Source organism: Hemicordylus capensis, chromosome 14 (assembly GCF_027244095.1).
Source record: "Hemicordylus capensis ecotype Gifberg chromosome 14, rHemCap1.1.pri, whole genome shotgun sequence".
Taxonomy (NCBI): Eukaryota; Metazoa; Chordata; class Lepidosauria; order Squamata; family Cordylidae; genus Hemicordylus; species Hemicordylus capensis.
In genome coordinates, this window is record NC_069670.1 from 530,456 (window position 1) to 547,065 (window position 16,610).

The 16,610-nt window shown below is 48.9% G+C and overlaps 1 protein-coding gene across 1 annotated transcript; it reads right to left on the reverse strand.

The window, feature by feature from the left end:
* Window positions 1–4,209: 4,209 nt before the first annotated feature.
* On the reverse strand, window positions 4,210–11,414 carry LOC128337695 (uncharacterized). The gene is made up of 2 exons (XM_053278974.1): window positions 9,609–11,414; window positions 4,210–7,097 (listed from the first exon to the last, which is right to left on the reverse strand). Exons 1-2 carry the CDS (start codon window positions 9,976–9,978, stop codon window positions 6,118–6,120), a joined length of 1,350 nt encoding a protein of 449 aa, XP_053134949.1. The 5' UTR covers window positions 9,979–11,414; the 3' UTR covers window positions 4,210–6,117.
* Window positions 11,415–16,610: the final 5,196 nt, after the last annotated feature.

Genomic DNA, 16,610 nt, shown 5'->3' on the forward strand with positions numbered 1-16,610 from the left:
GCTGGGGGTGGGGGGAGAAGGAGGTGGCCACTGTGCATGCACCAATTCTTGGGCTGAATTTTTGGGATTCACCTTGTCAAGGTAGAATTCAGGAGGAGTGGAATGAGTGAACCCATGGAACCATAAAGCAGGCTTTTCCAACCTGTGGTAGTCCAGACATTTCTCAGCTATGACTCCCACCATTCCCAACCACAATACATTTTAGATGAGGGTGATGGGATTTGTAGTTCAACAACATCTGGACCACTACAGGTCAGGAACCCCTGCAATCAAGGCATGGAAGAGGGGATTCCTCCTGGTTTCAAGTGAGAGCTAGCTCAAGTTGGCAGCCAAGCACAAAAAACGGAGGAGTAAGTAGAAATCCCCAATGTGAAATTGTGAAAGATTACCAGCACACTCATTTCAGATGGTTAGGGATCCATTGTGGGGCTGCACACCTTTAGCCCTCCAGCTGTTCTTGGACTACAACTCCCATCATCCCCAACCACTGTGGACAAGCACCAGAGATGATGGGAGCTGTAATCCCACATCTGCAGAGGGCTGAAGTTGTGCAGCCCTGATCCACTTTCCAGGATCCGTGTCTCTTGTCTCTTCCCATAGAAACATGCCCAGGATTTTCAGATGGGGTGGGAGGAGCCAACATGGAGTTGAACGGCTGGAGTTTTTAGAGCTCCTCCGAAATACTTGTGTTTTTCCTGTAAAATGCCATTCTGAATACTTCTTCGAGTCAAACCGTCTGCAGATAAAAAGAGAACTCCAACTTGATTTATTACTACTATAAACAGAACCTCAATATGGGACGGAAAAAACACTCGCGTGCAAGTCCAGCCGCTGAACCGATTGAATCCACAGAATCCACAGAACGGGGAGACGATCCAAGCAATCTCGTATGGACCGGTACTTAACTCCTTCTGTAAGTCCTCAATCTAAGCTCTCTACTTACAATAGATATGAGGCTTTAGGATCCTCTAGTGACATTACAGATATTACAAACAGTGCTATCAAGGCAGTAAATTCTGACCCTTTAACAACGGACAGTAGGCAGAATACTGCATCGGAGCAGAATGCAATGTTGGCTCAGCTTTGTAAGTTAATGGCTGATACTTTGCAGCTCACCCTTCAAACTTTACGTAGTATGGAAGGGAAAGTGGAAGCAATAACTCTTATGCTGAAACAAGTCCAGCCCGAGCTTTTTAACAGACCACAGCAGACTAGCTGCCCAGATGTCTGAAGATCAGTGAAATCTGAGATGAAGCAGCATATATCTCGACAGATGAAGGACACCAGAGCAAATCGTGTGCTACAAGCAAACTCTATTGCTCTTATCATAGAGCGCATACCAGTTAATCACGCTAAATGGAGTTATAAATCAGCCATTCTTAGGTCATTAAGTCTGCTGACACAATGCCATATTCTGGGTAGAGACCTTGTAAAGTATACATATTTGCCTGATGTTAATTTTCATCAGAGAATTCTGCTCATCTTCAGAGATGAGAAAATTCCAAGAATACTCCTTCAGATGAGGGCGCATTTAGGGTGGTTTGGAATTCAAGTCAGAAGACATTTTACTAATACTGTTAAGACCACCTTAGTGAGGAGAGGGTTAAGTCCAAAGCCATCTGAGAACCGACTGCCATTGTTTACTGGAAGCGAACAGAAGATAACTAGGGAAATCTCAACACAGACTAGCTCTCAAGGTCAAGCTCATAGCATTGTGCCAGAGGGGATGGTAAAGCAAGTGAGACTGAACAACCATTTGGGACAGAAAAATGAGATACTGACTCAAATTTCCTCAAATGAAGGAGAAAAAAGGCATAATACTCCCTATGATTATACCAGTCCAGCCCTTGATGGATCACAGAACACCCCAAAGACATTACTAGAAATCTCAGAGGACTTGGTGAGCCTCCAGAAAACCTCTGACGAACCTCTGTCAAGGATTAATTTGTTAGAACAACGAGCTTTTGCTGATCTTGCTGAATTCTCTATGGAACACGACTCAGTGGTGGACCTGCAAAACCAAGGCCCAATACACAATAACCAACTCTTGATTGACCATGTGAGAGTAGCCCTGTATGAAAATGCTCCATTGAAGGAAAATAGCTGGAGGGGGATACTAACTGACCCTCACTTTGATAACATCACAGCTCTACTGAGACCTAAGGACAATTCCTCGCCAAAGAGAGATGCCCAGACTAGGTTGGGTAAAGATACTTTTAGTGTAAACAGCTTCCTAGAGCATGAGGTCAAGCGACTCCCTGATTTAGACACAGTCTCATCGAGGACAATAACTCCGCTGGACAATGAGTGCTGCAATAGATCTTTGCAGAGAACATCTGAAATAATGGGACAGATCCAAGGACCTACCCCATCTGAACAGGGAAACATGCTGGTTGCAGATTGACATTCAAAGCCTTTTAACCAGGTTGCAACACTTGTATGGAATGTGGCTGGCTTAAGGTCTAAAATTACAGACCCTGATTTTATGTCCTTTATCACTAAGCACGAGATATTGATAATGCAGGAAACTTGGTTGACCAAAGATATTACTCTTCCTGGTTGTATATCGATTTCATTAAATGCGGGAAGAACTGCATGCAGAGGCAGACCGAGTAGTGGCTTGGCAGTCTTGGCCTCCACAGCTCTGACATCACAACTGTCCCTGCTTACTAAGTTAGACCCTTATGCCCTTGCTACCCAACTTATTATTGGGACCTTTAAATTGATACTGATTAATATTTATATACCGCCAATGAGTTCAAGTACAGAGGTGACAGAGACATGGGCCAAACTGGAAACCTTTATTACAGACATATTAATAGTACATCATGATTCTCATCTGATTATTGCTGGTGATTTTAATGCCCGATTGGGGAAGAATAATGAGGCAGTTTTTGCAAAATACCATTTCTACCCGGTAATGCTACCTACCCCTTCTCCCCTAATTATAAGGCAGTCGAAGGATGTTATAATTAATTTTTCAGGTCTGAATTTATTATCAACTCTCCATAAATTGGACCTACACTTGCTCAACGGTGCAATGCAACCGGATTATCCGGCTGAGTATACGCACTGGACGGGCCCAAATACCTCATTAATTGATTGTGTTGCTGTAACAAGAAATTTAGCACCATGGGTGGGGTACTTTCAAGTGATACCTCACCCGGAAAGTGACCATTTTCCATTATTGCTGAACATAACACTAAGAAGGAGAAATTCTTCGGACTGTGAATGGGCTTTGGGCATACCAAAGGGAAATGCCCCACAAAGGGCAAAATGGACGGTTGGGCAGGCTGCACGTCTTACTGATTTACTAAACTCCTCAAAAGCCCAGTTGTTACGGAATGTTATTATTCAAGGGACATCCGTCCCTGATGGTATCTGCCTGCTAGAACACTATGATAGCCTCTTAACCTTAATACACCCAACGCTCATTAACACTATGCCAAAAACTGGACGGAAAGTTCTTTCTCGTCCCTGGTTTGATAGAGACTGCCAAGAGGCGGAAGGTTCATTAATAAAGGCATTTGATAGATATACAGATGATACAACTAACTTCAATGTACAGGGTTTACTAATAATGAGGAGGCAATATAAGAGACTATTAAAGCAAAAGAAATCTCAATGGATGATACAGAGAGGGGAGGAGTTAATAGAAGCGGCCAAACTGAAAAATCAAAGCACCTTTTGGCGCTTGGTAGCACCTTCGTTAGGAAAAGCCCCCACTTGACCTGACTGTATCATTCCAGCTGATAAATGGGAAAATCATTTTCACGAAATGTATAGACAAAATGACGCCATAACGGTGAATGTCGAGGCATATATAACTGACCCCCCAAGATGGGACTCGGTCTCCTGCTCGGAAGTAGAAGGTCTTGTAAGACAATTTTAAAAAGGCAGAGCCCCTGGGACCGATTATATTACTATAGAGGTGATTCTGTCTAACCTAGACTGATGGGTTCCAGTTTTAGCCTCACTGTTCACATTTATTGATAATACGGCAAAAATTCCACCACAATGGGGAGTGGCGATATTAGTCCCAATATACAAAAAAGGTAAACGGAGTGATCCTGCAAATTATAGGCCTATAAGCCTCCTGAGTGTGATTAGTAAAATTTATGCTAAACACTTAGCAATTAAGCTGGTGGACTGGATTGAGGAAAAGAACATTGCACCCCCAGACGCCCAATGAAGACAGGACACCATTAGTTGGAGTAAATAAGGGCCACTTTTATTATTGTACATAGGTAACGACACTTGCAACGAGGTCCCAATACACTAGAGTGCGGGTACTACTCTCGTGTGGTGGCCCTTCCTAATGAAGAGCACCCCACACCAGGGCGAAGGGCCGGGTCCTGATTTGGCCAGGCTCCAAGTCCTGGCCTCCTCTCACCGCGGGGGTCTACCCCGCCGAGGGGGGGGTGGTCCGCCACACCCCCAACCCAAGCCGTCAAAGCTCTGAGCCGGTGAGTCGCGCCCACCCCCCGAGTGGGGGCCATTCCCAACCTTACGGGCCGTCAAAGCCCTGAAAGGCTGTTCCTTGACCCCCCTCACCCAACTGGCCCTCCAGCCAAACACCGATCCCTGAATCTACCTACCCAACACCCGCACTCTCCTGCAAAGTGACCAACCAATTCTCAATGCCTACCTGCCACCCGGGGACCATAGGTAACGATGGCTACCTGTGGCCCAGCTCCTAAGCCTCAGTGAGAAGTAGGCGAAAAAAGGCCGTGCCCCAGCCAATCTGGCACGACCCAAAAAATTCCTACTTGGCCCCCGTAGGCGACCGGCTATCCCTCACTGAGTACCGGGAGGGTGGGTGGGTGCCCGGCAGAGGAGAGACTGCTTCTGTGATGGCTGCCGGGCTGCACTGTTTCCCCGGCCCCCTCCTGATTGGACAGTCCCTCGTCACATGGAGGGGGCCAAGATGGCGCTTCCGTGCCTGCTTCTTCGCGCCGGGTGCACAACCCCGCCCCCCGCCTCACACGGAGGCGAGAAGCGGCATTGCACCCCCAGACGCCCAATGAAGACAGGACACCATTAGTTGGAGTAAATAAGGGCCACTTTTATTATTGTACATAGGTAACGACACTTGCAACGAGGTCCCAATACACTAGAGTGCGGGTACTACTCTCGTGTGGTGGCCCTTCCTAATGAAGAGCACCCCACACCAGGGCGAAGGGCCGGGTCCTGATTTGGCCAGGCTCCAAGTCCTGGCCTCCTCTCACCGCGGGGGTCTACCCCGCCGAGGGGGGGGTGGTCCGCCACACCCCCAACCCAAGCCGTCAAAGCTCTGAGCCGGTGAGTCGCGCCCACCCCCCGAGTGGGGGCCATTCCCAACCTTACGGGCCATCAAAGCCCTGAAAGGCTGTTCCTTGACCCCCCTCACCCAACTGGCCCTCCAGCCAAACACCGATCCCTGAATCTACCTACCCAACACCCGCACTCTCCTGCCACAGAAGTGGGGCAAACCTCTGTTTAGCCCCGCTTTCCCCACCCAGCTAGCACCTCTTGGAGACCACGTTGCAAGTCCCAGAGGAACACCTCGTTCCCCTGGTCAGAGAGATGGACTCCGTCCCCTCTATACAGGGTCGCATCCTGCACTCGTATGTCAGGGTGCTGTATTACTGTCCCCCCTAAGGCGGTAATAGCTCTTCCAACTGCCTTATTGACTTTTTTACGTGCCCTATTGAAGCACAGGGGGCCCCCTTGGCCCCTCCAGCGTGTCCTTGGGAGCAGGTTAGACCAGACTAACTGCATCTCGGGCCACCGGGCCGCCAGGCCCTGGAAATCCTTGATTGCCTGCAGGCTCAGGGCCCTGCCTTGCAACAAACCCAAGTCGTTGCCTCCCAGGTGTACCACCAAAATGTGCGGTGCCCCCTTTGCCGTGATGTACTCATCTAGAAGTGGAAGGAAAAGGTCCCACAGCATTCCTCGGCAGCCCATCCACTCCACTTGCGCCGCTCCTGCCAGACCCAACTGGGTACCCAAGCTGGTCTGCCGAGCTCGCCGACTAGCCCAGAACACATAGCTGTGCCCATAGATGAGTATCCGCAAAGGCAAAGGAGGTGCCTGACAGTCTGTAAGACAAAATTGGGTGTTACTTCTTGTGGGCCATCACTTCGGCAGTGGGCGTATGTAGCGGCGACATGCGGATGAACGCCACCTCCCCAACGCCCGGATCCGCTTTTCCGTCAGCCCCGCGGCTGCAACTGAAGATGCTGCCCCTATCCGAAAGGAGTGGGTGCCATAAACACGCGGGTCCAGGCCTGCCCTCCTCAAAGCCTCTTTGACCAGAGCCCAGAACTGGAAGCGCGTCAAGGGCGTAGCATCCGCATGACGGAACAACTGGCCTTCTCCCTCCCCACGCACCGCCATGTAATCCCTCATGGCCCTCACCGGGCACAGGCCCTCATCAGTCCCCTCTGCCAGGGTGATGGTGGCTCCCTTGCCCTTCTGGTCGGTCTTAGCCCGCCTCAGGTGCAACTCCACCTTGTCCCTCTCTACCCGGGCATCCCCCCACTGCAGGGCCCACGCTGATGTATCAGACCTGGAGGAGGCGACCAGCTCACTGATTCGCAGGGCACCGAAGAAGGCCACGAGGCAGGAAGCCCTGAGCAACCGTACCTCAAAGTTGGAAAAACAAATATCATTAAAAAGTGGGAGCACCTGTTGCAGTGTTGTTGGCGCCAGTGGGACCCTCGTATCTGGTTGAGAGGGGTTTACTCGCGCCCATCCCTCGAGCATTCTGCGCACCCGGAAGTCAGTGGTGGAGTCCGCGAACCCCTTCATTTTGGCCTGGAAAGCCAGTGCTGCCAACTTACCCCCAATGGACCCCGTGGCCAAGCCCCTCCCATGTAAATGTGTGCTATAGCGCATTATGTGCTCGACTGGGATGGGCCATAGGTCCTCCAGCCCTGTGTCAACCCTAAATGCATGAAACTCACGGATAGCCGACGCATAGCGCACTCTTGTGCTAGGTGCTAGGGATAGGCGAATGGCCTCCTCTGCCTCTAGAATCCAAGGTTCCATAGGTGGAGTGGAAAAACTTCGGGAAGCTCCCTGGCTGCTGGGGCGAGAGTTCGAAAGCGCTCCTCCTGCATCCGAGAGAGCGCATCCGCAATGCTGTTATCCAGCCCCGGCACGTGCCGTGCGGTGAAAAGAATGTTGTGGCGCAGGCATTGCAGCGTGAAGCAGCGAACCAAGTGCATCACCCGAGGACTCCTGGAAGTCCCCGAGTTGATCACCTGCACTGTGGCCATGTTATCACACCAGAACTGGACAGCCCTATCTTCAAAATCCCTGGCCCAGATGTGCACTGCGACCACTATCGGGAAGAACTCAAGGAATGTCATATCTCGTGTCACACCCCTTTCTTCCCAGTCTGGGGGCCACCTGGAAGCGCACCACCGTCCCCGGAAGAAAAGCCCAAAACCATGCCCCCCTGCTGCATCTGACTGGACTTGAAGCTCTGCTTCTAGTAGAAATTTGGACCGCCACAGGGAAACGCCATTGAAGTCCTTCAAGAACTCCACCCACATCCTAGCGTCTTCTCTAAGCTCATGTGTCACACGCACCCGGTGATGTGGGGCCCGAAGCCCCTTAGTAGCATCACAGAGTCTCCGAAGGAAGGCGCGGCCGGGTGCAATCACCCTGCATGCGAAGTTCAAGTGTCCCACTATGACCTGTAAGTCCCTCAATGTGACCTTCCTGGCGTCCAGCAGCTGCCCCAGGCGCTGCTCGAGAGCAAGGACCTTCTCTGGTGGCAAGCGGCAGCACTGAGCCACTGTATCTATTTCAATCCCGAGGAAGGCCAGCCGGGTGGTTGGACCCTCTGTTTTTTCCGGCGCCAATGGTATGCCCAGTTCCTTTGCCAGCCCCTGAAACGTGTCCATTAGATATTTGCAGGTCGATAAAGACCCTGGGCAACAAAAAAGAAAGTCATCTAAATAATGCACTACTGAGGTGAGCCCCGCCCTCTCCCGGACTGCCCATTCCAAAAAACAACTGAAACGCTCAAAGGCAGAACAGGAGATGGAACAGCCCATGGGCAGGGCCCTATCAATATAGTAGCCGCCTTCAAAAGCAAAACCCAGGAGGTCGAAGTCATCTGGATGGACTGGAAGGAGCCTGAAGGCTGACTTGATATCACACTTCCCCATCAACGCGCCCTTGCCCTGCTCTCGAACCATCTCCACTGCTGCCTCAAAAGTTGTGTACTTAACAGAACACAGCTGGTGAGGTATGGCATCATTAACTGATCCTCCAGCAGGGAAGGAAAGGTGATGGATCAAACGGTACTCCCCTTTTGCCTTCTTAGGCACCACCCCCAGAGGGGAAACCCTAAAGCTGGGCAAGGGCGGCCGAGGGAAGGGGCCTAGCACCCTCCCTTCCTGTACTTCTTTGTCAATTTTTTCCCTTACAACCTGCTCCAACCCCTTAACTGAACGCAAATTTTCTGCCCAGGAACTAACCCTGGGACCCTGATAAGGTATCCGAAAACCCCTTTGAAACCCTTCCCCCAGATAGTCCCTATCCTGCACTATTGGGTATTGTTGCAGCAGCTGCAACAACGGACCCAGCCTTATGGGGCTAGGTCCCTTTTGCCGGAGCGGGGCTACCACCTTTTCTGGCGGCAGGCCCATCTTTGGGGCCGGGCCGGGGCCAGCGGCCCTTTGGACAGAAGTTAAATGAGTGAGCGCCTCCGCAAATGGTGCATGCGTGTCGAAAACGACATGGGCGGCGCGAGCAAGTCCCTGTTGATGCAAATTCCCAGCAAGGCTGACGAAACTGTCCCGCCACACCAGGCATCTGGCCCTTGGCGGGTGTGGCAGCAGATTTTACTATGAAGTGTCCACTGTCCGAGAATTCCCCACCCCCAGGTCGGTTGGGGCCCATGATCCTCATCCAGAGTTGTTGGTGCTGACAATCCCACGGGAGCTCCGGGTTCATGGCTGAGTGTCGCCTAAAGGCCTCGTCGTAGCGAGCCCACGCGGGCCCACTGTACTCCGAGAATGCGTGGTATATGATGTCCAAATACTTCACCATAGATGCTCCCCGTGCTGGCTGTTTCTGCAGCACCACCCCCATGTACACCATGTACCCGGCCAGCCAGTTAGACCAGTTACGGTCAACTGTTTTGTACCTGATTCTTTCTCTGTCCCTCCGGTCCCCTTTCTCCCCCTCTCTGGGTTCTGTTTCCCGAAACAGTAATGAGAACATATCAACAAATTCGTTCCTCCATATCTTTTCTTTTGTGGCGAGCAACAAGTGATCGCCCAGGGGCAGGGACACCTCCCCCTGTGGGTAATGGTCAATCTTATCATTTGTAGCCACTGTTTCTTTGCCCTCAGATAACCACCCTGGGTCTGCACTGGCCACCTTACCACTCTGCCACTTCTGCTCCCAGGGTGTGAGCTGCTGCAGTCGTGTGGCTGGTTCCGGTTCTGCCTTCTTCTCAGGTTCTGCCTTCTTCTCAGGCGCCCCACCTGTCCCTGAGACTGGGGGTGCTGAGTAACCTAGCCCTACTGGCCATGCTGGCATCCCCCCCCACACGCTAGCCAGGTGCCCTGCCCAGGGTGGATAGCACCATCCCCAATCGGACTCACCAAAAGACCCGACATCTGCATCCAAGGCGTTCCGGCTGGCATTCTCCATTGCTCCAGTTGCCTCCCCTTCGCCACTCTCCAGTGCATCCAGCCTCGCCTCAATGGACTGTAAAAGTTGCAGCTGCTTATTAGGTTGGTTCCCCGCTTTTCTCGCACCCTGCTTTCCAACCGCCTTGGACCCCTCCCCTCGAGTAGCTTTCTTCCTGGACTCCAACGCCTCTAAGCGAGACAAGATCCTCGCCATTACCAGCTGCCCTTCATCCTCTGATCCCGAGGAGGGGTCGGGTTCCCTGGGCCGTGCTTGAGGCCGCTTAGGGGCCGGGGCCTTCCCCTTCCCCTTCTCCTTACCGGGCCCTTTCCTTGATGGCATGGCTCAGCAGGCCTGGCAGGATCCCTTGAAGAGGCTGCAACTGATGCCCCCCAATGGGTGGAAGTGATTGAGGGAGGCCTCTCCCTCTCTCTCTTTTCAATTTGTTTTTATTTATTTAATGGCAGCAAATATATCGCAACTGAAGGACCATGTGCTCACATGTAGTCACCCCTTCAAATGCAAACCAGGGCAGACCCTGCTCAGCAAAGGAGGCAATTCCTGCTTGTACCACAAGACCAGTCCTCCCAAACGTTCCACTGGCCTAGAGAATAAGGTATTAAGGCCTCTCCCTCTCACTTCACTTATTTATTTATTTATCTATTTATTTCTTCTAATTTATTTTGTTTTAACTCAATGGGAGCAAATATATAGCACAACTGAAGGACCATTAACTGGGAAAAACAAAACAAAAACTCTTGCCTTGAAGTGCTCACATGTAGTCACCCATTCCAATACAAACCAGGGCAGACCCTGCTTAGCAAAGGGGACTATCCACGCTTGCTACCACAAGACAATTTTTTTTTAAAAAAAATATATATATATATATATAAACTGCAAGACAAGCTTTGGTTGTGGGCCAGGCTCCTTAAACTGGGTAGCCCTCTGCTTGTTATCCAAGCTTTAACTGCTTCAGCCCTTCTGCAAAGCACTCGTCCCTCGGTATCCCCAAGTAAGCTATCCAGTATACTAACGCTCCCACATCAACTTAACCATCAGTTGGTTGGGTCCCCAATTAATCGATCCATCCAATATAATAATGCTTGAACATCAACTCCCTCAGAACTCCCCAAGCTATGAAATGACCTCAAAAAGGGCATTCCCCCATGAAAGAAGTCCCCTTCCACATTCCCCAAACTGTGCAAAGAAAAAAGACCAAGCCCCGTATATCACCCTAGGCCTCCGAGAAAGGCCTTTGTCTGCTTGGTCCCCCGGCGCTCTGGCTGCTGAAAATAAAGCTGCTCCCTTCCTGCTGCAACATATGCGAAGGCTGTTGATCCCTTCCTGCTGCTGCTGCTCCCACTAACGGCCGAGAGAAAAAAGCCCTGAGCCCGGCCGGCTTGCACGTGGCCGAGCTCTCCTTCCTCTCTGGCCCCAGGAACAAACAGCCACCGTTTGCGATCGGCCTGGGCTGTGGCCGATCGCAGCTGCCGCTCCCACCAACTACCGGCCGAGAGGAAGAGCCCTGAGCCCGACCGGCTTGCATGTGGCCGAGCTCTTCTTCCTCTCTGGCCCCAGGAGCGAACGGTGCTCGCTCCTCCTCCTTGCCCGGCAGAGGAGAGACTGCTTCTGTGATGGCTGCCGGGCTGCACTGTTTCCCCGGCCCCCTCCTGATTGGACAGTCCCTCGTCACATGGAGGGGGCCAAGATGGCGCTTCCGTGCCTGCTTCTTCGCGCCGGGTGCACAACCCCGCCCCCCGCCTCACACGGAGGCGAGAAGCGGCATTCTTGCAGTTGAACAACCTGGCTTTCGAACAGGTCGATCTACTACAGAACATGCCCTGACCCTCCATTATCTTGTTGAAAAATATACAGCTAAGTCGGGTGCTGCACTTTATACTGCATTTATAGATCTGAAATCGGCATTTGATTCCATATCAAGAGACAGGCTCTGGCAAAAACAAATAGATTTGGAAATTGATAAGAGATTACTATTATTAATTTATAAACTATATGAGAAGTCTCGATTGCGGGTCCGCTGCAACCAGTATGGTTATTTAACGTCAGATGTTCCAACTAGTAAAGGGGTAAAGCAGGGTTGTATTTTGGCACCTACTTTATTTAACATCTATATCAACTCAGTGGTGAGCTGTTTATCTGACATGTCTATGCACCCTCCAAAACTTGGCACAGAACACATTGCAGTCCTGCTGTATGCAGACGATATGATCCTTTTATCCCAGACGCCCATAGGACTACGTCGAGCACTAGCACAATTAAGTTCATTTTGTAACAGAGAGATGATAGAGGTAAACCACCAAAAGACAAAAGTTTTGGTGTTTGCTAAACGGCCAAAGAGATATACCTGGCACATGAATGGGAACACAATTGAACAAGTTCAATCTTATAAATACTTAGGTGTTGTATTCCACTCATCTGGTTCCCGTATTGCGCATCAAAAATATATTATTCAGAGCGCCCAATTATCAATCAATCTGATCAAATCATTTTATTTTTCACGGGGAGCTCTGTACATCCCTGTTGCAATAAAATTACTATTGGCCAAAGTGTATCCTCAGATAATGTATGGTGCACAATTGGGCCCATTTAGTAATTTTGCTCCGTTAGAAACACTGCAAACTAAGTTCATAAGAACTATATTACAGCTGCCATGTTGTGTCCCAAATACTGTTATTAGAAGGGAGGTGGGTCTGGTTAGATTTGAATCACACTATTGGAGATCTATCATACTCTACTGGTTAAAATTGGTTTTCATGAAAGTCGGCTTAGTGCATTTAATTCTGGAAGACTCCTTTAAATCCAATTGGAAATTGGCAATTACAGAAAAACTTCTATTATATGGATTCTCTCATGATGATTTTATTAGATTAGGTTTCGATCAGGCCAGAAGAGAAATTGTGCAACGTATCCATGACGTGGAGTTGCAGGTGGATCATGCAAAGTTACCGAGTAGCATCTACATAGGTAGCCAGTGCACCAAGCTCAAGCCTGCTACATATCTAAGTAGCATTTTAATTCCAAAATTTAGACGAGCTCTAACACTTGCCCGTGTAAATGCTCTCCCAACAGCTGTGCTCCATGGGAGATTCCAGGGTATACCATACACATCAAGATTATGCCCTTGTGGATCTGGTAATGTTGAAACAACTGCTCATGTTTTACAGCATTGTGAATATTACAGAGACATAAGACGCCAACAAATTGCCCCACTTTTGATTAATTTTCCGGGTCGTGGAGAGGATTTCTATTTAAACTATTTGCTCACTAATCCTAATCCGGAAGTTATTCATATCGTGGCCAAATATTGTTATATAATATGCCAAATGCGTATAAATGTAGTCTGATTTTATATTATCATCTTATTATTGTTATTATCATTATTATTTTAATATTGTTGTATTGCTGGTCTACGTCCGAATTCAAGTTTTACAAGTTTACAAGATTTTAAGTTTTTGTATATGTTTTTAACTGGTTTTCTTTTATTGGTAATCTCCCATAGATGAAAGTTAGGGGCGGTGTACGAATTTGATAAATCAATCAATCAATCAACCTCAGGACTCCAGCTGCACTCTGGGGAGGATGCACACCTACCCTGCTAGCATGCGGTAGATTTTTCTGAGGTGACGTAGGTGAAGGATTGGAATCATTCAATGGAGGAAGGAACAATGTGGTAACTTACAACTAACACTCCACTGCAATCAGGCCCATAGCCACTGGAGGGCAGTCACTCCCAAGAAGCAGCCGTCCCTCCATCCTTACTGGTCCACCCTGGGAAGACCTGTTTATTTCAAGAACCCAAGGGAGCATGTTCTGAACATACTCCGTGGACTGAGGACTCCAGCTGCTGGGTAAACCACCAGCGAAGGAAGTCTATTGCTTTTTGACACTGTGTCACAGTTTCGATGCCCTGTGGGCCACCTCCAGCCTCAAAGGCAGGATGCCTCTGAGTACCAGTTGCAGTGGAATAATGGCAGGTGAGGGGGCATGCCCTCAACTCCTGTCTGTGGCTTCCAGCGGCATCTGGTGGGCCACTGTGCGAAACAGGATGCTGGACTAGATGGGCCTTGGGCCGAATCCAGCAGGGCTGTTCTTATGTTCTTATGCCCTGCGCACAAGGGCAGATTCGACTGCTCATAGGAATTTTAGGGTACCTTCCCTCCAGTACAGCATATGGAAGTGTGTTAAATCGTGCCAGGGAGAAGGCACTTCTCTGGGACAAAGTAGTTAAATTCTTTATATAGTGGTCTGGTTTATGGTAATTTGTGAAACTACCAAGAATGTTTCTTGCAGAGATTCGTGCCAGCTTGCTCTGCTTTTCAGAGTCTGCTATACATTGTTTTATAAGCCTAGAGGTTGGCCCAGTGGCATTAGAAATTGAGGGGAGAATCCATGCTTTCACATGGGATTCATGGTTGCTTAATGGCTCAGTTCCTTCAGATTTTCCGGCGGAATATACGCATTGGGTGGGGGCCAAACCATCTATAATTGATTATGTTGCCGTTTCCTCCAGAATGTTGTCCAGGGTTTTGAACTTCCAGATTATCCCCAGACATGAAAGCGATCATCACCCTATGCTTTTGAAATTTTGGTTGGGTGTTGGCTCAAGAGGTGCAGCTGGACCGGTGGTAGGAGATTTTAGGAACACTAGTTACCAGAGATTGAGGTGGTCTGAGGAACTTGCCACACGAGTTGCTAATGTGCTTGGGTCAGCAGAGGCGTGTGGTTTATGGGAAGCAATTATAACAGGATCTAAGGCTCCCAGAGGTGTTCACTGTTAGATCCTTTTTCTTCAGTCTTAGCACTGTTGTGCCCAGTTTTTGTCACCTCAGTATATCCAAATAAAAATTCAAATCACGCCAAGTCCTTTTCTCGTTCCTGGTTTGATCGGGATTGTTGCATTGCCAAAAATAACACACTTAAGGCTTTCTTAACTTATAGAACAGCACCCTCTTTGGAAAATAGGCAAAGGGCGCTCTCGATGAAATCCGCCTAGAAGAGGTTGCTTAGAGAGAAGAAGGCACAAGCCGTTAACAAAAACCAGCTTAATTTAATTGAGGCTGCTAAGTCTAACAATCAGTCTAAGTTCTGGAGGCTTGTTTCACCTGCTCTGTCGAAAACACCTACACTTCCAGCTTCTGTGATTCCAGCTCAGGTTTGGGAACAACATTTCCTACAGCTCTATAGTAATGCTGATAATATGGTTTATAATGCTGAACAACTAAATGGAGATACTCTTAGGTGGAACCCAGTCTCCTGTTCAGAGATTGAAAAACTTATTCAGAAATTTAGTAATGGGAAAGCCCCTGGTAGTGATAACATTTCTATTGAGGCTATCAGAGTGAATCTTGATTGGTGGGTCCACGTTTTAGCCTCTCTATTTACCTATATAGATACAACTGCTAACATTCCCAGTGACTGGGGCCTTGCTATAACAATTCCTCTTTATAAAAAAGGTAGGCGTGAGGACCCAGCCAACTATCGTCCCATTAGCTTGCTTAATGTTATTAGTAAAATTTACGCGAGGCATCTTCTGATAAAACTTCTAGACTGGATTGAGGCAAATGACATTTTAGCTATCGAGCAGGCAGGCTTTCGGGAGGGTCGTTCCACCACGGAACATGCTTTTACCCTTCAATTTCTGGCAGAGAAATATTCTAGGTTCCCAGGTTCAGCACTTTATGTAGCATTCATTGATCTTAAAGCTGCAGTTGATTCAGTTTCTAGAGAGAGACTGTGGTCTAAACTGGAAGCCCTGGGAATAGATAAAAGATTACTCAAACTTATTGTTAGTCTGCATAAGCATACTTGTTTGAAAGTTCGTTATGGCCCAAGTGGACAGTTAACATCGGAAATTCCAACTTTTAGAGGACGTCAGGGCTGTATACTTGCTCCTACTCTGTTCAACATCTATGTTAATTCTAGGTAGGTGTGCATCGTCCCCAGAGTGCAGCTGTGGTCCTGCGTATTATTGATTGATTGATTGAGTGATTTAGCAAATTCATACACCGCCCCCAACTTTCATCTATGGGCGGTTACCAATGGCATAAAACCAGTTAAAAAAATATAAAAAAATTAAAAACAATTTAACAATTAAAAATAAACCAGAGATTGAAACAAAAATATATGGAAGCTGAATAAGTTTTCATTCTTACAGAAGGGTTTCTGAGGACTCAGGGAAGAAACAGCTGGGAGACAGAAGGAAACCAATGAATTCATATTGAGGATAGCAGAGCAAAGTAGTGGGAGAAGAAGGGCACCCAGTCCCCTCAAAGTCCTGGCCTGGATTGCAGCGATGCCTCAGACTTAGGGTTGCCGGTTCCTGGTCATTATGATCAGTCGTTGGACGTTATGGGGTCTATTGGCAGATGCTCCCACAGGGTCCCAGGAGGGAGCTTCTTCCAAGATATCCACCTCTCCACTGGCCCAGAGCTCTGTAACCCAGACATCCCCAGGCTCCTGATCCTACAATCTTCGAACCTCCAATGGCAGTGATGCCTCCCACGTAGACCGGCATACAGCTAGCGCACGTGATGGGTCCTGGGATGGTCAGGAGGGAGCCAGGTGGCACGATCATGACTTCTGCTGTGGGGATCTGGTTGATGGTTGGAGGGTTGACCCAAGCCAGTGTGTCAAGCTCTCTGGAGCTTGTGCTGCCTCCTACAGCGCCTATAGCTTTTATTGGGTTGTTGCTGGCACTTCTTTATCCCCTGGGCCAAAAACAGCTTACCAAGCAAAAAGAGTGAAAAATAGCTAAGCTATTTGTTTTGACGCCATGTTAACCACCCAGTGCCTATTTATCTCACAGTCTCCTTTCTTCGACTTCTACTAGACTGGTTTCCGTTTCTAGTGAACCACTTAAAACACCTCAGGGAGAGCTTGGGGCTCATTAAAGCACTTCAAAAGTCACCCATTCTCCCTTTTGCAGGAATGAGTGATCTGCATGTGATGATGAT

Coding starts and splice junctions, on each gene's coding strand:
- LOC128337695 (XM_053278974.1), bottom strand. CDS start 9,978: ATGCCATCAAGGAAAGGGCCCGGTAAGGAGAAGGGGAAGGGGAAGGCC. Junction 7,098..9,608: donor TGCAGATGTCGGGTCTTTTG/GTGAGTCCGATT, acceptor TCTCGGATGCAG/GAGGAGCGCTTTCGAACTCT.